Here is a 24,102-nt window from a genome sequence, read left to right as displayed (position 1 = left end):
TGTTTAACATGATTTTTGAATGACCTCATCTCTGAACCTCACACATCTGTAAGGTCAATCAGTCGAGCAGTGAATTTCAAACACAGATTCAATCACAAAGACCAGAGAGGTTTTCCTATGCCTCACAAAGAAAGGCATCTATTGTTAGATGGGTAAAAAAAAGCTGACATTTAACATCCCTTTGAGCAAGGTGAAGTTATTAATTACACTTTGGATTTTGTGTCATTGCACCCAGTCACTAAAAAGATCCAGACGTCCTTCCTAACTCAGTTGCCGGAGAGGAAGGAAACAGTTCAGGGATTTCACCATGAGGCCAAAGGTGACGTTAAAACAGTTACAGAGTTGAATGGCGGTGATAGGGGAAAACGGAAGATGGATCAACAACATTGTAGTTACTCCACAATGCTAACGTAATTGACAGAGTGAAAAGGAAGCCTGTACAGAATAAAAATATATACAGTACCAGTCAAAAGTTTGGACACACCTACTCATTCAAGAGATTTATTTTATTTGTGACTCACCATCTGGATTCGGTCTTATGTAGCAAAATGTGAAATGGTGTTTTTTTTACATTGGATAAAAGAAGAGCCTCAGAGCTACAAAATGGTATATCATACACTGCATTTGAGGAACAATGGGAACATAAATATGCTTTGAAAAGTTGATCAACTTGTAAACTCACTTTTGAGAAAATCACCTGTGAGCTAACTAGCCAGGTCCAATGTTAGCTAGCTAACATTAGACTCTAACTAGAAAAGCAAACGGCTCTGGGAAACAAATAACAACATCAGCTAGGGAGCCAGCCAGCTAATGTTAGCTAGCTAACAGTACACTTTAACTTGAAATTAAACCACTTTCTGTCAAAATTAGAAATGTGTAATGTATGAAAATGCAGCTAGCTAATGCTAGACTATCTTACCTGCATACATCAACATGCATCATGGAAGCATCTCCCTGTCAGGGATGCCATACCACGGTTGCCCTTAGTTTGAAGATGTAACCCGGAGACAGGTGTCTTCTCAATCTCTTTGGCTATCATACTCTAATTCCACTGATTTCAAAACTTGATCATCCTGAAAATGGAAAGCAATACTTATGCAGGTCCACTAAACAATACATTTAGAAAAAAGCAGCGTTCAACAGGATTACCAACACAGACTGACAAGCTCAAATAGACAGACGCCTTCAATATGGTAGAACAATCCGAACTCCTCTCTCGGCATGTCCAGACCACTTATTATTTCAGCCTATCATGGCTAGTTGGAAGGATGCTGATTTTTCTGTGGCTTAACCAACAAGGCTCGTAATTTAACAATTTGATTCGTATTTACAGATGGCAAACAAGTTTGTTATTAAGGCAACACTAACTCAAAAAAGTTCTGGGACACTGTAGAGTCCATGGAGAATAAGAACACCTCCTCCCAGCTGCCCACTGCACTGAAGATAGGAAACACTGTCACCACTGATAAATCCACCATAATTGAGAATTTCAATAAGCATTTTTCTACGGCTGGCCATGCTTTCCACCTGGCTACTCCTACCCCGGTCAACAGCACTGCACCCCCCACAGCAACTCGCCCAAGCCTTCCCCATTCCTCCTTCTCCCAAATCCGTTCAGCTGATGTTCTGAAAGAGCTGAAAAATCTGGACCCCTACAAATCAGCCGGGCTAGACAATCTGGACCCTTTCTTTCTAAAATTATCTGCCAAAATGGTTGCCACCCCTATTACTAGCCTGTTCAACCTCTCTTTCATGTCGTCTGAGATTCCCAAAGATTGGAAAGCAGCTGCAGTCATCCCCCTCTTCAAAGGGGGGGACACTCTTGACCCAAACTGCTACAGACCTATATCTATCCTACCATGCCTTTCTAAGGTCTTCGAAAGCCAAGTCAACAAACAGATTACCGACCATTTCGAATCTCACCATACCTTCTCTGCTATGCAATCTGGTTTCAGACCTGGCCATGGGTGCACCTCAGCCACGCTCAAAGTCCTAAACGATATCTTAACCGCCGTCGATAAGAAACATTACTGTGCAGCCGTATTCATTGATCTGCCCAAGGCTTTCGACTCTGTCAATCACCACATCCTCATTGGCAGACTCGACAGCCTTGGTCTCAAATGATTGCCTCGCCTGGTTCACCAACTACTTCTCTGATAGAGTTCAGTGTGTCAAATCGGAGGGTCTGCTGTCCGGACCTCTGGCAGTCTCTATGGGGGTGCCACAGGGTTCAATTCTTGGACCGACTCTTCTCTGTATACATCAATGAGGTCGCTCTTGCTGCTGGTGAGTCTCTGATCCACCTCTACACAGACGACACCATTCTGTATACTTCTGGCCCTTCTTTGGACACTGTGTTAACAACCCTACAGGCAAGCTTCAATGCCATACAACTCTCCTTCCGTGGCCTCCAATTGCTCTTAAATACAACTAAAACTAAATGCATGCTCTTCAACCGATCGCTACCTGCACCTACCCGCCTGTCCAACATCACTACTCTGGACGGCTCTGACTTAGAATACGTGGACAACTACAAATACTTACGTGTCTGGTTAGACTGTAAACTCTCCTTCCAGACCCATATCAAACATCTCCAATCCAAAGTTAAATCTAGAATTGGCTTCCTATTTCGCAACAAAGCATCCTTCACTCATGCTGCCAAACATACCCTTGTAAAACTGACCATCCTACCAATCCTCGACTTTGGCGATGTCATTTACAAAATAGCCTCCAATACCCTACTCAACAAATTGGATGCAGTCTATCACAGTGCAATCCGTTTTGTCACCAAAGCCCCATATACTACCCACCATTGCGACCTGTCGCTCTCGTTGGCTGGCCCTCGCTTCATACTCGTCGCCAAACCCACTGGCTCCATGTCATCTACAAGACCCTGCTAGGTAAAGTCCCCCTTATCTCAGCTCGCTGGTCACCATAGCATCTCCCACCTGTAGCACACGCTCCAGCAGGTATATCTCTCTAGTCACCCCCAAAACCAATTCTTTCTTTGGCCGCCTCTCCTTCCAGTTCTCTGCTGCCAATGACCGGAACGAACTACAAAAATCTCTGAAACTGGAAACACTTATCTCCCTCACTAGCTTTAAGCACCAACTGTCAGAGCAGCTCACAGATTACTGCACCTGTACATAGCCCACCTATAATTTAGCCCAAACAACTACCTCTTTCCCTACTGTATTTAATTAATTAATTTATTTTGCTCCTTTGCACCCCATTATTTTTATTTCTACTTTGCACATTCCTCCATTGCAAATCTACCACTCCAGTGTTTTACTTGCTATATTGTATTTACTTTGCCACCATGGCCTTTTTTGCCTTTACCTCCCTTATCTCACCTCATTTGCTCACATCGTATATAGACTTGTTTATACTGTATTATTGACTGTATGTTTGTTTTACTCCATGTGTAACTCTGTGTCGTTGTATGTGTCGAACTGCTTTGCTTTATCTTGGCCAGGTCGTAATTGTAAATGAGAACTTGTTCTCAACTTGCCTACCTGGTTAAATAAAGGTGAAATAAAAAAAATAATAAAAAAAATAAAAAATAAGGCACATGAAAGGTCATATGTTCGAGAAGGCATTTCTGCCCAAAAAACGCATTTTGATAAAAACATTTTTTTTAAATTCAAACGGCTCTCCTGTGAAGTCTTAACTTGCGACATACGCCTAGTTTCCTGAATCGGGTCACAGAAGATAGCCCTACAGGCAAGAACAGATTGAATAAGCAAAGGGAAATGACAGTCCATCATTACTAAAAGACATGAAGATCAGTCAATCTGGAAAATGTCAAGAACTTTGAAAGTTTCTTCAATTGCAGTTGCAAAAACCATCAAGCGCTATGATGAAACTGGCTCTCATGAGGACCGCTACAGGAAAGGAAAACCCAGAGTTACCTCTGCTGCAGAGAATAAGTTCATTAGTTACTAGCCGCAGAAATCGCAGCCCCAAAAAATGCTTCACAGATTTCAATTAACAGACACATCTCAACATCAACTGTTCAGAGGAGACTGTGTGAAATAATGCTTTCATGGTCGAATTGCTGCAAAGAAACCACTTCTAAAGGGCAACAATAATAAGAAGAGAATTGCTTGGTCCAAGAAACACAAGCAATGGACATTAGATCGGTTAGAAATCTGTCCTTTTGTCTGATGAGTCCAAATTTGAGATTTTTGGTTCCAACCACCGTGTCTTTGTGAGACGCGGTGTGGGTGAATGGATGATCTCCGCATGCGTGGTTCCCACTGTGAAGCATGGAGGAGAAGTTGTGATGGTGTGTGGGTGCTTTGCTTGTGACACTGTCAGTGATTTATTTAGAATTCAAGGCACACTTAACCAGCATGGCTACCTGTCACGACTTCTGCCGAAGTCGGTTCCTCTCCTTGTTCCGGTGGTGTTCGGGGGTCGACATCACCGGTCTTCTAGCCATCGCCGATCAATTTTTCATTTTCCATTTGTCTTGTCTTGTTTTCCCACACACCTTGTTTTCATTCCCTCATTATGTGTTGTGTATTTAACTCTCTGTTCCCCCTATGTCTTTGTGTGGTATTGTTTGGGGTGCTTGTGCACATGTTGACTGGTGCGTGTTGGGTTTTGTACCCAAGTTGTTATTTACTTGATGCCGTTGGTTTTGGAATTAAACTGCTCCGGCTATTAGCTAGTCCTGACTTCTGACTGCCACCAGTTACGCATCTGACTTCCCTGCCACCAGTTACGCAGCCCTTACAGAATACCACACCCCTGAATATGGAGTCAGCAGGAGCAGATGCCCCTGGTATGGAGATCGATGAGCGCGTCCAGGAACACACAGCGATGCTCCACCATCTCGACGCCACCATGGACCACGTCGTCCAACTATGGACCTTTGGGAGAGATGGAGAGTTCATCCAGCATCTCCACCAGCACAACAGGGGCCTCCACTACTCACTCCCTCTGCACCCGGTTCCAGTGGGATTTGCCTCAACCTCCCCGGGGAGTACGATGGGGTGGCTACCCGCTGCCAGGATTTCCTGTTGCAGTAGGCGTTGTACCTGGCAACCGTCCACCCGGCTCCTTCGGGCCGTGAGAGGGTGTCCTCCCTCGTCTCATGCCTATCGGGGAAAGCCCTGGAGTGGGCCAACGCCGTGTGGGTGGAAGGAGATGCGGTGCTGGACCACTTTGAGGAGTTCACCCGTCGTTTCCGGGCGGTCTTCGCCCATCCACCCGAGGGCAGAGCGGTGGGTGAACGTCTTTTCCACCTGCGGCAGGGGACGAGGAGTGCACAGGAGTTCGCTTTGGACTTTCGGACCCTGGCCTCCGGAGCGGGATGGAACGACAGGGCCCTGATCGACCACTATCGCTGCAGTTTGCGCGAGGACGTCCGTCGAGAGTTTGCCTGCAGGGACACCACCCTCATCTTCGACCAGCTGGTTGACCTATCCATTCGGCTGGATAACCTGCTGGCTACCCAGCAACACCGCTCCGATGCCCATGGAGTTGGGAGGTGCTGCGCTCAGGGAGACTGGAGGAGGTCTCATGCACCATCTGTGGCCGCAGAGGTCACACTGGCGTTCGTTGCCGGGTTGGTTCCTCTGGGGGTCGAGGCAACAGGCAGGGCACTCTGGCGTCACCCCAGGTGAGAAGGCACCATTCTCACACAGAGCCCTCTGTTGCACACATGTTTTTGTATGTTACTTTCCCGCATTCCCAGCATAAGGCGCTCGTCGATTCAGGCGCGGTTGGGAATTTTATTGACAGATCATTTGCCCATAGTTTAGGGATCCCCATCATTCCTGTAGCTATGCCATTCCCAGTTCACGCCTTAGATAGTCAACCATTAGGGTCAGGGTTGTGTCTGGAGCCAGGGTTGATTAGGCCACCGCTCCTCTGGGCATGGTGATGCAGGGGGGGGTCACACGGAGAGAATCAGTCTCTTTCTCATTGACTCCCCTCCGTTTCCCATGGTGCTAGGCCTACCCTGGTTAGCTTGTCATAACCCCCTGTTTCATGGCAATGGAGGGCTCTCGGGGTGGTCGCGAGAGTGCTCGGAGAGGTGTTTAGGAGTTTCCGTAGGTGCTACTATGGTGGAAAGTCCAGACCAGGTCTCTACCATGCGCATTCCCCCCAAATATGCCGATTTGGCTCTCACTTTCTCCAAAAAGAAGGCGACTCAATTACCACCCCAACGATGGTGCACTTACCAGGAGTCACGTGTATCCTCTGTCACAGGCGTAGACGGTGGCTATGGAAACATATGTCTCTGAATCCCTGCGTCAGGGCTACATTCGGTACTTCCCCCACCTCCTCGAGTTTCTTTTTTGTGAAGAAGGAGGGAGGTCTGCACCCGTGTATTGACTATCGAGGCCTTAATCAGATAACTGTGAGGTACAGTTACCCACTACCTCTTATCGCCACGGCGATTGAGTCAATGCATGGGACGAGCTTCTTCACCAAACTTGGTCTCAGGAGTGCTTACAACCTGGAGCGTATCTGGGAGGGAGACGAGTGGAAGATGGCATTCAGTATGACCTCAGGGCATTATGAGTACCTCGTCATGCTGTACGGGTTGATGAGTGCTCCATCAGTCTTCCAAACCGTTGCAGACGAGATTTTCAGGGACTTGCATGGGCAGGGTGTAGTGGTGTATATTGATGACATTCTGATATACTCCGCTACACGCGCCGAGCATGTGTCCCTGGTGCGCAAGGTGCTTGGTCGACTGTTGGAGCATGACCTTTACACCAAGGCTGAGAAATGTCTGTTCTTCCAACAGTCCGTCTTCTTCCTAGGGTACCGCATTTCCACCTCATGGGTGGAGATGGAGAGTGACCGCATCTCAGCCGTGCGTAATTGGCCGACTCCCTCCACCGTAAAGGAGGTGCAGCGGTTTCTAGGGTTTGCCAATTACTACCGGAGGTTGATCCGGGGTTTTGGTCAGGTAGCGGCTCCCATTACCTCACTGCTGAAGGGGGGACCGGTATGTTTGCAGTGGTCGGCTGAGGCGGACAGGGCCTTTGGTCACCTGAGGGCTCTGTTTACCTCGGCTCACGTGCTGGCCAATCCAGATCCCTCTTTGGCATTCATAGTGGAGTTGGACGCGTCCGAGGCTGGGATAGGAGCCGTGCTCTCTCAGCGCTCGGGTACGCCACCGCATCTCCGCCCCTGTGCCTTCCTTTCGAGGAAGCTCAGCCCGGCGGAGCGAAACTATGACGTGGGGGTCCGGGAGCTGTTAGCTGTCGTCAAGGCTTTGAAGGCGTGGAGACATTGGCTTGAGGGGGCTAAACACCCTTTTCGCATCTGGACTGACCACCGCAATCTGGAGTATATCCGGGCGGCGAGTAGACTGAACCCTCACCAGGCAAGGTGGGCCATGTTTTTCACCTGTTTTGTTATCACCCTTTCTTACAGACCAGGTTCCCAGAACGTGAAGGCAGATGCACTGTCCCGGGTGTATGACACAGAGGAGCGGCCCATGGATCCCACCCTCATACTCCTGGCCTCCTGCCTGGTGGCGCCGGTAGTGTGGGAGCTGGACACGGACATTGAGCAGGCGTTGCGTGCAGAACCCGCTCCCCTCCAGTGTCCCGCTGGGTGTCTGTATGTTTCGTCTGCTGTCCGTGACGGCTGATCTATTGGGCCCACACATCACCCTCCTCTGGTCATCCAGGCATCGGTCAGACGGTGTGCTGTCTGAGTGGGAAGTACTGGTGGCCCACTTGGTTAAGGACGTGAGAGTTTATGTTTCCTCCTGCTTGGTGTGCACCAAGGGTAAAGCTCCTAGGCACCTGCCCAGAGGTAAGCTACATCCCTTACCCATTTCACTGCGGCCATGGTCACACCTGTCGATCAATTTCCTGACCCATGCCCCCCCATCACAGGGAAACACCACGATCCTGTTTGTTGTGGATCGTTTCTCTAAGTCCTGCCGTCTCCTCCCGCTGCCCGGTCTCCCTACGGCCCTACAGACTGCGGAGGCCTTGTTTACAAACATCTTCCGGCACTCCGGGATGCCTGAGGACATAGTATCTGATCAGGATCCCCAATTCACTTCTAGGGTCTGGAGGGCATTCATGGAACGTTAGGTGGTCTCGATCAACCTTACCTCAGGTTTTCACCACGAGAGTAACGGACAAGTGGAGAGAGTAAACCAGGAAGTGGCCCAGTACCCGCTCTGTCACTCCTTCACTAACCTCTCCCCCTTCCAGTGCGTACTGGGGTATCAGCCGGTTCTGGTGCCAGAAAGCCGGCGTAGACCGTCACCACAGTGAGGCCCCGGTGTTCGCACCGGGTGACCGGGTTTGGCTCTCGACCCGAAACCTGCCGCTCCGCCTGCCCTGCCGGAAGCTGGGTCCGCAGTTTGTGGGGCCATTTAAAGTCCTGAGGAGACTGAACGAGGTGAGTTACAGGTTACAGCTTCCCCCCGATTACCGTATTAAACCCTTGTTCCATGTGTCTCTCCTCAGGCTGGTGGTGGCTGGCCCGCTCCAGGAGTCTGAGGTGCGGGAGGTTCCTCCGCCCCCTCTGGACATCGAGGGGGCCCCGGCGTACTCTGTTAATTCCATACTGGATTCGAGGCGTTGGGCGAGGGGCCTTCAGTACCTCGTGGACTGGGAGGGGTATGGTCCGGAGGAGAGATGTAAGTGCTTGTGCACATGTTGACTGGTGCGCGTCGGGTTTTGTACCCCATTTGTTATTTTCTTGATGTCGTTGGTTTTGGAATTAAACTGCTCCGGCTATTACCTAGTTCTGCTCTTCTGCGTCTGACTTACCTGCCACCAGTTACACCCCTTACACTACCACAGAATTCTACAGCAATATACCATCCCATCTGGTTTGGTTTGCGCTTAGTGGGACTATCATTTGTTTTTCAAGAGGACAATAACCCAACACACTTCCAGGCTGTGCAAGGGCTATTTCACCAAGAAGGATAGTGACAGAGTGCTGCATCAGGTGACCTGGCATCCACAATCACCCTACCTCAACCCAATTGAGTTGGAAGGAGATGAGTTGGACTGCAGTAAAGGAGTGAAGGAAAAGCAGCCAACAAGTGCTCAGCGTATGTGGGAATTACTTCAAGACTGTTGGAAAAACATTCCAAGTGAAGCTGGTTGAGAGAATGCCAAGAGTGTGCAAAGCTGTCATCAAATGTCTAGAAACATGTTTTCACTGTCAATATGGGGCATTACTGTGTGTCGATGGGTGAGAGAAAAACATATTTTTAATCAATTTTGTATTCAGGATGTAAGACAACAAAATGTGGAATAAGTCAAGGGGTATGAACACTTTCTGAAGGCACTGTATATGCATGGGTTTTCTTAAATACATGTGTGACTAGTTCGAATGCTTTCAAGGTTTTACTTGACAATTTTTGACTGCATGCCACGTCTGACACCAAGTCAGAATTTGATGCCAGCTAATTTTGGAGAGACACATTCTTTTGCTCTGTGGAAGATCTTCCAGCACACCAGACGTGTTCACATCACTAGCTACCCCATGATATTGGTGATTGGTTCACATGCATAGATAGCAAAATCATTTCAAATCCATTTAACATATGTCAATAATTCCACCACGAACATGACCGTAGTAGCCACCCAGACATCCTTGTCAGTGAGCACAGGTTTGATGCCAATCTGAAGTCACTCGTAAATAAAACACAGAGACACATTTTTAAAACTACTCTGTAACATGTCATTAAAGAGTATTGAAAATCAAGTTTTCGACTTTGCATTGGTAGTCTAGTTGAATACATACAGTGCCTTGCGAAAGTATTCGGCCCCCTTGAACTTTGCGACCTTTTGCCACATTTCAGGCTTCAAACATAAAGATATAAAACTGTATTTTTTTGTGAAGAATCAACAACAAGTGGGACACAATCATGAAGTGGAACGACATTTATTGGATATTTCAAACTTTTTTAATAAATCAAAAACTGAAAAATTGGGCCTGCAAAATTATTCAGCCCCTTTACTTTCAGTGCAGCAAACTCTCTCCAGAAGTTCAGTGAGGATCTCTGAATGATCCAATGTTGACCTAAATGATTAATGATGATAAATACAATCCACCTGTGTGTAATCAAGTCTCCGTATAAATGCACCTGCACTGTGAAAGTCTCAGAGGTCCGTTAAAAGCGCAGAGAGCATCATGAAGAACAAGGAACACACCAGGCAGGTCCGAGATACTGTTGTGAAGAAGTTTAAAGCCGGATTTGGATACAAAAAGATTTCCCAAGCTTTAAACATCCCAAGGAGCACTGTGCAAGCGATAATATTGAAATGGAAGGAGTATCAGACCACTGCAAATCTACCAAGACCTGGCCGTCCCTCTAAACTTTCAGCTCATACAAGGAGAAGACTGATCAGAGATGCAGCCAAGAGGCCCATGATCACTCTGGATGAACTGCAGAGATCTACAGCTGAGGTGGGAGACTCTGTCCATAGGACAACAATCAGTCGTATATTGCACAAATCTGGCCTTTATGGAAGAGTGGCAAGAAGAAATCCATTTCTTAAAGATATCCATAAAAAGTGTCACTTAAAGTTTGCCACAAGCCACCTGGGAGACACACCAAACATGTGGAAGAAGGTGCTCTGGTCAGATGAAACCAAAATTGAACTTTTTGGCAACAATGCAAAACGTTATGTTTGGCGTAAAAGCAACACAGCTCATCACCCTGAACATACCATCCCCACTGTCAAACATGGTGGTGGCAGCATCATGGTTTGGGCCTGCTTTTCTTCAGCAGGGACAGGGAAGATGGTTAAAATTGATGGGAAGATGGATGGAGCCAAATACAGGACCATTCTGGAAGAAAACCTGATGGAGTCTGCAAAAGACCTGAGACTGGGACGGAGATTTGTCTTCCAACAAGACAATGATCCAAAACATAAAGCAAAATCTACAATGGAATGGTTAAAAAATAAACATATCCAGGTGTTACAATGGCCAAGTCAAAGTCCAGACCTGAATCCAATCGAGAATCTGTGGAAAGAACTGAAAACTGCTGTTCATAAATGCTCTCCATCTAACCTCACTGAGCTCGAGCTGTTTTGCAAGGAGGAATGGGAAAAATTTTCAGTCTCTCGATGTGCAAAACTGATAGAGACATACCCCAAGCGACTTACAGCTGTAATCGCAGCAAAAGGTGGCGCTACAAAGTATTAACTTAAGGGGGCTGAATAATTTTGCACGCCCAATCTTTCCGTTTTTGATTTGTTAAAAAAGTTTGAAACATCCAATAAATGTCGTTCCACTTCATGATTGTGTCCCACTTGTTGTTGATTCTTCACAAAAAAATACAGTTTTATATCTTTATGTTTGAAGCCTGAAATGTGGCAAAAGGTCGCAAAGTTCAAGAGGGCCGAATACTTTCGCAAGGCACTGTAAACCCATATTTACAGTATTACTCTAAAAATCAAAGTTGCCATATTATGGAAGCAAACAAGCCAACTTAAGTTAGAATAGGACAAACTGTATATCTCTCAGAGAATAGGACATGAAATATATATCTCTGAGAATAAACATCTTTCATTTACTATACGTACCCCTCCCTTACCTTTTTGGACAATCAATCCCATTAAAAACACACTACACCTTCAATAAAATGATGCCACTTTCATTGACAGTTTAAACCTGTGGCCTATCTTATGACATTCTTTGGGACAGACTGATTAGATGGCCAAGACCACCTGTCGTAGGGAAGAGCACATTATACCCATTATGCAGCCAATCGTGGATATACCGAGTAGCATAGATAAGAATGCTCGCTAGAAGCGAGTTTAATGGTAACTGCGGTTGATTACAAAAATAAACATGAATTAACATCAATTAACATTCCAAATAAATCTGACCACTGTAACGTCTGCTTCCAACTCACACTCTCAAACTCAGATCCCCTGAACGCAGCCCACTTTCCAGCTCACACTCTCAAACACATAGATCCCCTGAAAGCAGTTCACTTCCCAGCTCACATTTTCAAACACATAGATGCCCTGAACGCAGCTCACTCTCCAGATCCCAATCACCTGAATTCTCATCACCTGTTCACACAGCTGTATGTCATTTACACACTATTTAGTTCAGTTCATTGCACCCCATCTTTGTGAGGTATTGTTTGTTTTTGTCCACATTCTATTCAGAGTGCTTTACTAATTAGTATAAAAGAGAGAGTGGAAATCAATCAAGTATTCTCTGTTAGCGTTTGTCCTCAAAGAGCGGGACATTCACATCAGCTTACCTTGAATGAACTGTGCACTAATGTTTCATCCAAATCAATCACCACACAGATCTTCCCTGAGTCTTTTGACTTGATTTGAGGTAGCAGAGGTTTTGCCGGGACCTGAAAACAAATAGTTAGACGTTAGGTCAATGAACAGCCAAATGATGCCATCATATTCATTGATGCAAATTGGATTATTTTGATATGTTTGTGCCAATCAAGACAACACTGTGGCATGATGCAAAAACACATTAAATAGTGTGTGTGTGTGGGTCATGAATTAAACTGATGATTAATAACATTACCTCATGAATTTGTAGTGAGAAAACACACTGGTAAAATGTTTGCTTGTGAGTTTGAGATAATTGAATTATAGAAGGGCATGCCCATAAAGGGGCATAAGAAAGCTATTTCCCAACAGCTGGTGTTCAGTTGATGGAAAAGTAAATATCAATGTGACTATGAACTGTCATGGGTCTGTGGACTGACTATGAGCTAACCATTCCCTTATCAAGTGGTCCATTTTTATATAACATTTATATAACAAATTCTTATTTACAATGACGGTTTACCAAAAAGCAAAAGGCCTCCTGTGGGGACGGAGGCTGGGATTAAAATATGAATATAGGACAAAACACACATCACGACAAGAGAGACAACACTACATAGAGAGACCTAAGACAACAACATAGCAAGGCAGCAACACTGTGAAACTAGCAAGAGGAAATGTGATGACCAAATAAGCATCCTATAAACACTGTGCAATTCAAATTTCTTTGCCCCTGCAGAGTAAATAACCAGGTCAGGAGGAGAGTAGATCGTATCTTTTATAGTTTGACAGAAATACCATCTGCTGTGCAAAGCAATAAGAATCTTATGTGCAGCCATATCCTCCTCTATTTTAGTTCTGTTGTCACAAAGTTGATCCAAAGCCAACATATCCAAAGCTAACACGGAATGAACAATATGTAAAAAAAAATAGGCCTAATACTTAGACAAACACAATTCACTCTTTTCTCTGGCAAATTTCAGTTTGTTGTCACTCCATGCGAAACGTTCATATTCCACACTTCTGAAATTTGAAAGCGGAGCGTTGATCAAGTTAAGTGCGTTTCACAGCTATTCCAGCGGATTTCAAGCACGATGCAAAGACCTTGTAATACCTGTTCTCTAGGCGGGACGCAGTACTCGCATTCACAGGACTCAAAGGACTCATCGTCACTCAGCTCCTCCTCAGACTCCTCACTTAGTTGTTCAGAGGCCACAATCTTAAAAAATTCATGCAACTGCATTTTCTCATCCAGCTCACTTTGTTCAGAGGGCTCTGTTTGTTCGGCGGGATGTGCAAGTAGCTCGCGGTCTTTGGAGTCTTTACTAAGTTCAGCACCATCAAGAGGGAGGCTTGTTTTCTCAGACACCTGCTCTGAAAGGTCCTCTGACTCTGCGTGTTGGAGATGCTCTGAGACACCATTGTGTTCCTCCCAGTTCTGAGACAGATATGGTGTGTTTAGCTGCTCACACAATTCAGATGACTTGCTTCGCTCATCTATCTCTTCGGAAGAGGTTGTGGAAGAATCCGTTTGATCCCCATTGAATTCAATACCATCAGGCATAGCTGGTTTGCTTCCTTCAGTGCATAATGCGGTGTCTTTGGTTATAACCTCAAACGATTCAGGGGATTCATTCTCCTCAGCACATGGAGCACCATTCTTTCTCTCTTCAGTGCAGACTTCACCCTTCACATGTGTCTCAGAGGTGCTGTCATAATCCATTTCTTCATTACACTGATCATGAGAGTCTTCTTCAGTACAGAATCCATTAGCTTCTTGATTAACATTAGATTCATTGGCTTCACTTTGATATTCATGGTGCTCTTCAGCACTTGGTTCACAGGCCTCAGTGCATAGTGCATTATCTTCCCCTTCGGTAGAGAATTGTGTATGTTCACTGCCATATGCATCGCAATCTTTATCACACGGCCTATAGGATCCATAAGCTTTGTCCTCAGCATATTGTTTGTATAATTCGTCTTCTGCGACGCATATTGTTTGGTATTCTTCATCACAAGTTTCCTCTTCTTCAAAGCATGGTTCATAAGTTTGATCATTTTGGCCCTCAGATGCTTCATCATCTTCAACAGAAGACACGTCAGAAGAGGATCCATGAGATGCTTCCTCTGCACTGTGTTCGTCGTACGTGTTGTCCTCATCAACTAAGGGTCCATTGGCCTGAGCGTCACCAGCTTCATTTTCAGCAATGCAAAGTTCCTCTTCCTCAACAAAGGGCTCATAGGCCTCAGCCTCAATAGCATTGTCTTCTGCTACAAAGGCTTCATAAAACTCAACTTCATAAGCTGTGGCTTCTTCAAAACAAGATTCACATGATTCCTCATCTGCAAAGGATCCAGAGGCGGATGTCTCATCATCAGTACAGTCTACATTAAATTGTCCATCATCAGCACAAGCATCATAAGATTCATCAACTTCTTCCACTTCTTGACTAAAAACTTCAAGCCCTTTTTTGGCACAGGGCATTTGTGTTTCTTCCTCATTCATAATGGACACATGGGTTTTGCATTGTTCAAAAAACAACTCATGCACCCCTCCCCCTTCAAAACAGGAGGTATAAGGTTGCCTTTGGGCAAAAGTATAAGTATCCTCTTTATCAAATAAGTCAAAGAATCCCTCAACAACGACTGCATCCGAGTGAGGTTTGTCTTCATCAGCATTGCTTTCCTCACATTCTACCACAACTGTACAATTATCAAATGATTCCCATATATCTGAGCTGGATTTGTCCTGTGCTCCTTCTTCCACCAACGCTTCATAGAATTCAGCTGAATCAGTTAATGGGTCTAAATTTATACTGTCATAAATCAAAGATTCAAAAGACCTTGTTTCAATGGATGAGCACTCAGAAGACTTGTCTTCCTCATAATAAAATGAACTGCTAGGCTCATAGCATTTGTCATTTGTGCTTTTATGTTGACAAGGATAGCTCTCACAATAATTACATTGCTCAGAGAGTTCACACTGTACACTTGTCTCTCTTTGCTCATAGAAAGTGTTTTGCAGTTCACAGTGCCCAGAGGGCATATCATAGTCAGCAGATTGATGATTGCTTTGTTCAGCAAGCAGAGTTTGCTCAGAAGGTTCATGAACTTCAGAGACATGTCTACTTTCATTGGGAGAATCTTGTTCAGCATAGTGTTGAGAAGGCATGTTCAAATCTGAAGAATGTATAGGTTCTAATATTATGCAAAACTCAGAGTCAAAAAGCCCACATATTTCAATTTGTTGAAATGTTGGCTGAGAGGGCTTTAAATCCTCATCAATTGGCTTTGTAGTCTCATTATATTCTGTTGGGTCATCAATATGATTGTATTTTTCTGAATACTCACAAATTCCAGTATAGTGCTCAAATGATATTTTTGATTCATTGGATTCAGAGATGTCAGGTATGAAGTCAGATATCTTACATTGCGCTAAAAACTCAGAGTTCTCAGCAGGTTCGCTTGACTCAAAGGACTTAGAGTGTTGATCAGAAGACCTGCATTGTTCAGATGACTGGAAGCATTCTGTGAAATGTTCACAGTGTTGGCTAAATACAGAAGCTAGACAGTCATTAGCATAGTGCTCAGAGGACTTGCTGAAGTCAAAGCACTCACAATTTTGAGAACATTCTTCAAATGATTTGCTTAACTCAGAAGACTTATACTGATTAGTGTGCTTGTGGAGAACAGGATAGTCCTCACAAGGCTTGTTGATGCATTGCTCATACCCCCCAGAATGTCCATTATAATGCACAAAAGGTTTGCTCTCTTCTGCATGTTCTCCATTCATGCTGTAATGATTGACAATCTGCACAGCGGGATCCATTTGTCCATTGACCTTCTGGTGTCCAGTATAGTCCAAAGAGTTATTTATTTTGTCCGAAATGATGCAGGGTTCAGCAGATTGTGCAGAAGGCTCACTTGATTCCATGGTTTCAATTAGTTCAGACACCTTGCAGTGTTCAGCAGGCATGCTTGCTTTTGGGAAATGTGTAAAAAGATTTGCTTTGATCAGAGTGCCTTTTCAGGCACAAAGGGAGCTGACGTTCTCGAATAGGTTTGTAGTGTTCAGAGGTTTTGCACTTTTCCAAGAATAGAGAGAGAGACTTGTTTTCTCTAGGGAAGCGACACAGTCCAGAGGGCTGGCATCTCACAGACTGCTCCTTTGGTAATGGTGGCTTGAACTGATGGGGGTATTCACAGTCCACAGCCCGCCTGAGACACCAGCAGCAGAGTACACATTGACTTGACAGGTCCCAACCACACTGAGACTAGCACATGGCCCCCTCTCCATGAGACCTAGCAATTTATTTTGGGGCTTCAAGAGACGTGACAAATAACTCCTGGAATATCAAATCACTGTAAAAAGCTGAAGTAAGGCATAAATCTGAAACTGACACCCGAGATGCGTCTTGATCCCCTAATCTAATCGTAGCAAGTTACCTAATCGTAACAAGTTAACTGCCATGTTGTTTGTTAAGTGTTCACATAAAGTCATGGGCGGCTTTGTCATCTGCCCAAAAAATGGAATTGCCTTTTATCATTTCCTGTTCAGCAGGGAATGCTTTAAAGCAGGGATGGGCAACTGGCGGCAATGCAATTCTACACATTTTGCTATGGGACGGAAAGAAGATATAGCATTTGTATGACAAATTTCATGCAATTCTACACATTTTGCCATGGGGCGGTGAGAAGATGTAGAAATTATATAACTAATTTCATGCAATTCTACTAATTTGGCCATGGGTCGGAGAGGGAAATTAGCTATTTCACCACAAAATATGTGAAATTCTACACATTTTGCCATAGGGTAGAGAGAAATGTTTGCAGTTTTTAATATGATATCTGAGTGAGACTGACAAACAAAATCAATGAGGGCCCGCCGGGTGGTAATTCGACCACTACAAGTTTAGATTGCTGGCTAACTTACCAATCAACTAGACTAACTTACCAATCAAAATGTTGACATGGCTAATTGAGTAACAAGAAATAAACTGCTGATGCACAACCAAATTTCCAAATTGTACCTTGTGTGTTCTACTATTCTAATTTGAAACAGGAATTTGAGACCCCGACTAAATTCAAAAATGTATATTTTTAGGGGGAGATTGATCCGAGGGCCTTGCAGTTGCCCATCCCTGTTTTAAACCTAACCCTATCCCTGTAACCTTAGCAAGCAGTTGCTTATCAACATATAGTTTGTTGGTAGTATGACGATCTACATCTACAGATGGAAAAATCCGGACTATCCAATCCGGACTTTACAAATAAAGTGTGATCCAGGAAATCAACTCTAAAAACGGGCATTTTTCTCTCCACCGCCAAGAAGGGGGCCGCAAAAATATTTTTAAAATGTTGATCTCCCACCCCTATCAAAGTTGCCCATCCCTGCTGTAAAGTGATTCACCTTAACACAGACAAAGAATGACTGTGGTCTGATAATGCATTACAGTCTGTGCTGATTTAATTGTATATATTGTTTGACTCATGCTGTCTTCTGGGTTGATTTATAGGCAGTAAAATATTTACTTTTAAGGCAGAACTGCAAAAATGTATTGACCAGAGAACATGAAAGGACATTGTGCAAAGAAAACATGTGTACCGATCAAGTGGCTCTCAATCATGTTGACCACAAGATGCTTAAATGACCATAGAGAGAGTGAGGGAGAGATAGGCGATATCACAAGCAAGGGCAAGAGGGAGAGAGGGATGTAAGGACGAAGACAGCTTACTTTTGAAATGGTCCCATTTTCTTCCACCAATAAGGGGGCATTGTTGTTGACTGGGATTTGCTCTGTTTCTTTGTGACAGAGGCAGCAGAAGAGACTTTCAAAATGCCACGACTGCGGGGCTTCTTCGAGGAAACGACATGGGCAGGGGCATCTAAAAGAGAAAGCATTCAGATTGTATTCAACTGTCCTTATGTTACCTCAGGGTGGTCGTTTCACAATAGGTGGCAGAAAGTCATAGCCATGGCTTACGTAACAAAGTCAGATGCCCACCTCAATTATGGAAATAGTTAAGCAAAACTAAAGTTACAGGAACTAACAAAATAAATCTGTCAAATGAATCACACAAGTAGTGTATAAGAAATTATATTTCAAATAAAAAAGTTAAGGGGATAGTCATGTTGATAGTTATGACAAGCAGTTAAAAAACAGTATTAATTTCCACACCCTTATCTTTTCATTAGTTTACATTTTCTATGCTTAGTTTGAATTACAGCTGATTTCCTACGATTTTGAATCATCGGTTGGAATCTTTCAGCCCCAATTTTTTTTAAAATAATCTTACAAGAAACATAAATATACAGTAAGTAATGTCTGAAATGTGTCTATTTTCTTTTGTATGTATTCATCCACCCTACTGACTACATTTAAGAGTTTAAGATTCAAAAAAAAAATTCAAATCACTATTGTACATTAAGACTAATCCGACCGATAGCCACTGTGATGTAGTCATGAAAATCAGATTGAAAAATCTATGTAGAGTTTATATTTAATATTGCAGCTCACAATTGTCGTGTTATTGTAACAACTCTCGTGGGTTGACGAAGGAGACCAAGGTGCAGCGTTGTAGGCGTTCATGATTTTTAATAAAACTGCAACTGCAACACCGCAACAAAAAACTGCAACACTGCAACAAAATAACAAAGTAGAAAAACGAAAGCAAACAGTTCTGTCAGGCAACAAAACAGAAAATAACTCCCCACAAAATCCGATCTGAAAATACCAACGTATATATGATCCCCAATCAGAGAAAACAATAGACAGCTGCCTCTGTTGGGTACCACACATGGCAAAAACAACAAAGAAATAGAAAATCTAGAGTGCCCACCCTAATCACACCCTGACCTAACCAAAAACAGAGAAATAAAAGGCTCTAAGGTCAGGGCGTGACAGTACCCCCTCCCCCCACCCCCAAAGGTGCGGACTCCGACCGCAAACCTGAACCTATAGGGGAGGGTCCAGGTGGGCATCTACTCTCAGTGGGGGCTCCGGTGCGGGACACAGACCCCACTCGGCTTCCGGCTCCCCCACTTCGGTGGCGCCTACGCTACAGGGATCGTCGCCGCGACCCCGGACCGTAGATTGTCGTTGCAAGCTCTTGACTGGGGACCGTCGCTGCAGGCTCCGGACTGGGGACCGTCGCTGCAGGCTCCTTTCCCTGGATCCTCACTGCAGGCAGCGTGCCATGGATCATCACTGGAGGCTACGTGCCATGGGATCATCACTGGAGGCTTCGTGCCATGGATCATCACTGGAGGCTTCGTGCCATGGATCATGACTGGAGGCTTCGTGCCATGGATCATGACTGGAGGCTTCGTGCCATGGATCATCACTGGAGGCTTCGTGCCATGGATCATCACTGGAGGCTTCGTGCCATGGATCATCACTGGAGGCTTCGTGCCATGGATCATCACTGGAGGCTTCGTGCCATGGATCATCACTGGAGGCTTCGTGCCATGGATCATCACTGGAGACTTCGTGCCATGGATTATCACTGGATGCTTCATGCGTGGAGCTGGAGGAGGTCTCACCGGACTGAGGAGATGTACTGGAAGCCTGGTGTGTGGAGCTGCCACAGGGCTTACCAGGCTGGGGAGACATACTGGAGGCTTGGTACGTGGAACCGGAACAGGTCTCACCGGACTGGGGAGATGCACTGGAAGCCTGGTGCGTGGAGCAGGCACCGGATACACTGGGCCGTGGAGTAGCACTGGCGGTCTCAAGCTTAGAGCTGGCACAACCCGTCCTGGCTGGATGGTTACTTTTGCCCGGCAAATGCGAGGTGCTAGCACAGGACGCACTGGGCTGTGCAGACGCACCGGAGACACAGTGCGCAGAGCCGGAGCAAGATATCCTGGGCCGAAGAGACACAATGGAGGCCAGGAGCGCTGAGCCGGCACCATCTGTCCTGGCTGGATGACCACTCTAGCCCGGCCAATGCGGGGAGCTGGAATATAGCGCACCGGGCTGTGACTGAGCACTGGAGACATGGTGCACATCACCGCATAACACGGTGCCCGACCGGTCACACACTCCCCACGATAAGCACGGGAATTGGCTCAGGTCTAACCCCTGACTCCGCCAATCTCCCCGTGTGCCACCCCCGCCATTTTTTTGGGGGAGCTGCCTCTCGGGCTTCCGTGCTAGACATGACCCCTTGTATAGTTGCTCCCTCCTTGCTGCCTCCGTCTGCCTCCGCCTTCCCAGCCAGGATCTCCTCCCACGTCCAGGATCCTTTACCATTCAGGATGTCCTCCCACGTCCATTCCTCCTGACCACGCTGCTTGGCCTTTTTGTGGTGGTGAGTTCTGTAACAACTCTCATGGGTTGAAGAAGGAGACCAAGATGCAGTGTGGTAGGCGTTCATGATTTTTAATAAAACTGAACACTGCAAGAAAATAACAACGTAGAAAAACGAAAGCGCACAGTTCTGTCATGCAACAAAACAGCTAAACAGAAAATAACTCCCCACAAAACCCAAACTGAAAATACCAACGTATATATGATCCCCAATCAGAGACAACGATAAACAGCTGCCTCTGATTAGGAACCACACATGGCAAAAACAACGAAGAAATAGAAAACCTAGAATGCCCACCCTTATCACACCCTGACCTAAACCAAAAACAGAGAAATAAGTCTCTCTAAGGTCAGGGCATGACATTTATACTGTATGCACGGCATGCATTATATTTCATACTGTAATTATTGCCACCATCTCATGAAGCCAGTTGTTGGTTTTTCACAGCTCTGTTAATAGAACAGATTGTCACCGCATAACAGCCAGCAAACTACATTATTATCTATTTATTTATAAATATGTTTGATCATTTGGTAGATAAAATCCTTTTTAAAATCATCTTGTTTCCAAGGGGCTCCTGAGAGAACAATGTTCTGTGATTTCTATGAATTAGGTCAGCTTCAACTTCAAATCACACCCATTTCATAACGGCAAAAATAATGAACTGACACAAAGTAATTAAAAAAACAAACACCATATTACTTTGTTCAATGGCAGACTGATCACATTTCACCGACCCACTTCACAAACCAATTCATGTTGAACTGAGGACTGTTGAAGACGTCTTTCAATTGGAGCTGAAACTGGACTGAGCCACATGGGAATACACCTACGCAGGGTGCATACTTGCTAGAGGCTTTACAAGTCATGAGGTTTGTGTGAAAACATGTGAAGGAACAGGGCAGGTGAACGCATGGGTGGGAAGAAACATCATGCTGCCTTCCATGTTAGCTCTTCTGATATTACACATTAGAGCACTTTAAATAGCACACCACGAGCAGCTGCTGACAGTGGTTAATGATGGGATTCTTTGTATATATAGCCTAGCGCGCACTCACTCCAGGCCATAAACGGAGGGGCAAAACAAAACCTTTTTGTGTTGGTATAGCAGCCGGGAAGAAATGGCTAGGCTTTGTGTTTACCCGGTGCAGCTAAAATCTATTTCAATTGGTCAGTAGTACCATAATAAATAAATACTTATTATTTAACCACTAAATTAGTGGTTCAGTTCATTAAAGAAAAACAGAGACCCTTCAGATATTGCAGTTATATGAACTTGAGGCTGGAACTTGACACATACTGTCAGGGGCGCCGCCAGGGATTTTGGGCCCCATGAAAATGTATCACATTGGGCCCCACCACCACAGGCCACACAAACCATGCGCAATTGCTGTAACCACACACCTCCAGAACCCAATCGACCCAATCAAAGTTTTAAATAACTACCTTTGCAGGCTTGCAACTCTCTTGTAGTCCAATATTTACTGTACGATATTTACTGACAGTGAGCTGTGAAAATATAACACTGTGCAGACATGCATGCAGCATTCTGCATACAGTGGAATTCATTATTTGATGGAAGACTGATACCCTCTATAAGAAATGTGCTAAAGGCCATCTTTTACAGTCTAAATTGAATTTGAATGGTACAATTCTTGAATGTAAAATTTTCTTAACATTAATGCATAACTTAAAATAAATATAACTTAAATATACATTAACCTCTTCAATTAAATTAACCTTATCATCTATAGAATGATATAACAAACAAAATAATGAAATCAACAGCAGATTTTTGAACAAAATATATATACCGACTAGAAAATAAGCAGATGTAAAAGTGGAAATGAAAAATGGAAAACAAAATGGAAATCGACATGAAAAGGCCTGATGGTGGCACTAGAGGAAAGGTCAAGTGGTCAACAAATCAATAGGTTTCTTTCACTTGGCGTCTTGACTGTGCACAACACATTTTATGGCAATCCAGCCATTACTTTGAGATATATCTTGTTCTCAGTCTCAGTCAGCCTGTGGGCATCATGTGTGTAGTGATCCAATATCCATAGCCATGCCATTTAACAGTTATCACTGGCCCTTGCTCAGCCTTACTCACCAAGGGTCCAGAGCCGAGCCTTCTTGCAGGCAAAGTCATTGATCAAGTCTTTAAATCCAGCTTTCTAGCTAACTGACTTTCAATGGACAGCATGGCAAGACTGCAAAGCCTGTCCTGGGACATAGCGGACCTCCAATAGTTTATCAGTTTTAGCTCACTGAAAGCTCTCTCGCCACCAGCAACAGTCACAGGCAGTGTGCAAAATATACGTAAAGCAATACACACTTCTCCAAAAATGCTTTGCAGCTGCATCTTACAAATTGCATTCAGGGGACCAAGAGGGGACAACTTTGGGGGAAAAATGGCAGCATATACAGTGTTCAGATATCTTACTTAATTTTGAAGCTCAGGTGTAAGATCTCTGGAATACTTAATGACTGTATCCTCACTAATCTGCCCAACTTTCAGAACAGCAGAAAATTCTTCTACAATTTTTGCAGTGGTGTGGAACCTAGTGTCCAAGTCACTTATGATGATGTCCATAGCAGTAAAAAGACTGTTCTGAAACACCCACCGTTGCTGAACTGTCCTGAGCTGTCTCCTATTGAGAGGTTTCATCATGGAATTTCTTCCTTTTCCTCTGGAGGCTGTGTTCCTTGCTAAATTGAGGTACAACATCCAGTTGCGTAGCAATCAGTGTTGCCTCAGACAGGAGAGACTCCCATCCATCTCTAAGAGCCTGCATCTCTTCCTTTAATGCTCTGATATTGGCTACCTCTGTGTCAAGTGACTGGAGAATCACATTCCTGTCCCCAATGCATTGCAGTACCTTATGCCAACTGATATGTCATTCAACACAATGCTGCTCACATCCTTCTTCAGTTGGGAGTAGGGCTGGTTCAGGGGTATGGGGATGGGGAGACAGGGCTGCAGAAACAAGAAAAGAAAAAGAAACCATTTGTTTTATTTGTAGACTCAGCATAAAAAGAAACGTCATCTTACTGTCAGCTGCATTTATTTTCAGCAAGCTTTGTGTGGGTTTGTGCCCATAGGCAACGTTGTTGCCGGTGATGTCTAGTGAGGACCTGCCTTACAACAGGGCTAAAGCCCTCAGTCCAGCCTCTCTCAACCTATTGCGGACAGTCTGAGCACTGATGGATGGATTGTGTATTCCTGATGTAACTCAGGCAACTGTTGTTGCCATCCTGTACCTGTCTCACAGGTGTGATGTTCAGATGTACCGATCCTGTGCAGGTGTTGTTACACGTGGTCTGCCACTGCGAGGACGATCAGCTGTCCATCCTGTCTCAGGCATCTCACAGTATGGACATTGCAATTTATTGCCCTGGCCACATCTGCAGTCCTCATGCCTCCTTGCAGCATGCTTAAGGCACGTTCACGCAGAAGTGCAGGGACCTGGGCATCTTTCTTTTGGTGTTTTTCAGAGTCAGTAGAAAAGCCTCTTTAGTGTCCTAA

General features: G+C 44.9%; 1 protein-coding gene across 5 annotated transcripts in view; it reads right to left on the bottom strand.

Moving 5' to 3' along the window:
• Positions 1-24,102, bottom strand: part of LOC112234881 (carboxy-terminal domain RNA polymerase II polypeptide A small phosphatase 1) — a 58,221-nt gene that overhangs the window by 10,403 nt on the left and 23,716 nt on the right. For 2 of the 5 annotated variants that reach the window (XM_024403213.2, XM_024403207.2), the window contains exons 1-2: positions 13,375-16,523; positions 12,230-12,331 (exon numbers count right to left, since the gene is read on the bottom strand). In XM_024403213.2, the coding sequence (XP_024258981.1) occupies positions 12,230-12,331; positions 13,375-16,236 (2,964 nt within the window). In that variant the 5' untranslated portion in view covers positions 16,237-16,523. Of the gene's footprint in view, positions 1-12,229; positions 12,332-13,374; positions 16,544-17,995; positions 18,147-23,455; positions 23,554-24,102 lie in introns of those variants that run through there. The other 3 variants (XM_024403216.2, XM_042315063.1, XM_024403197.2) reach the window with 3 other exon arrangements.

The sequence above is a fragment of the Oncorhynchus tshawytscha genome, linkage group LG03, assembly GCF_018296145.1.
Source record: "Oncorhynchus tshawytscha isolate Ot180627B linkage group LG03, Otsh_v2.0, whole genome shotgun sequence".
NCBI classification, from domain to species: Eukaryota; Metazoa; Chordata; class Actinopteri; order Salmoniformes; family Salmonidae; genus Oncorhynchus; species Oncorhynchus tshawytscha.
Note: the sequence above shows the minus strand (reverse complement) of the source record. Positions and strands in the feature narration are given on the sequence as shown.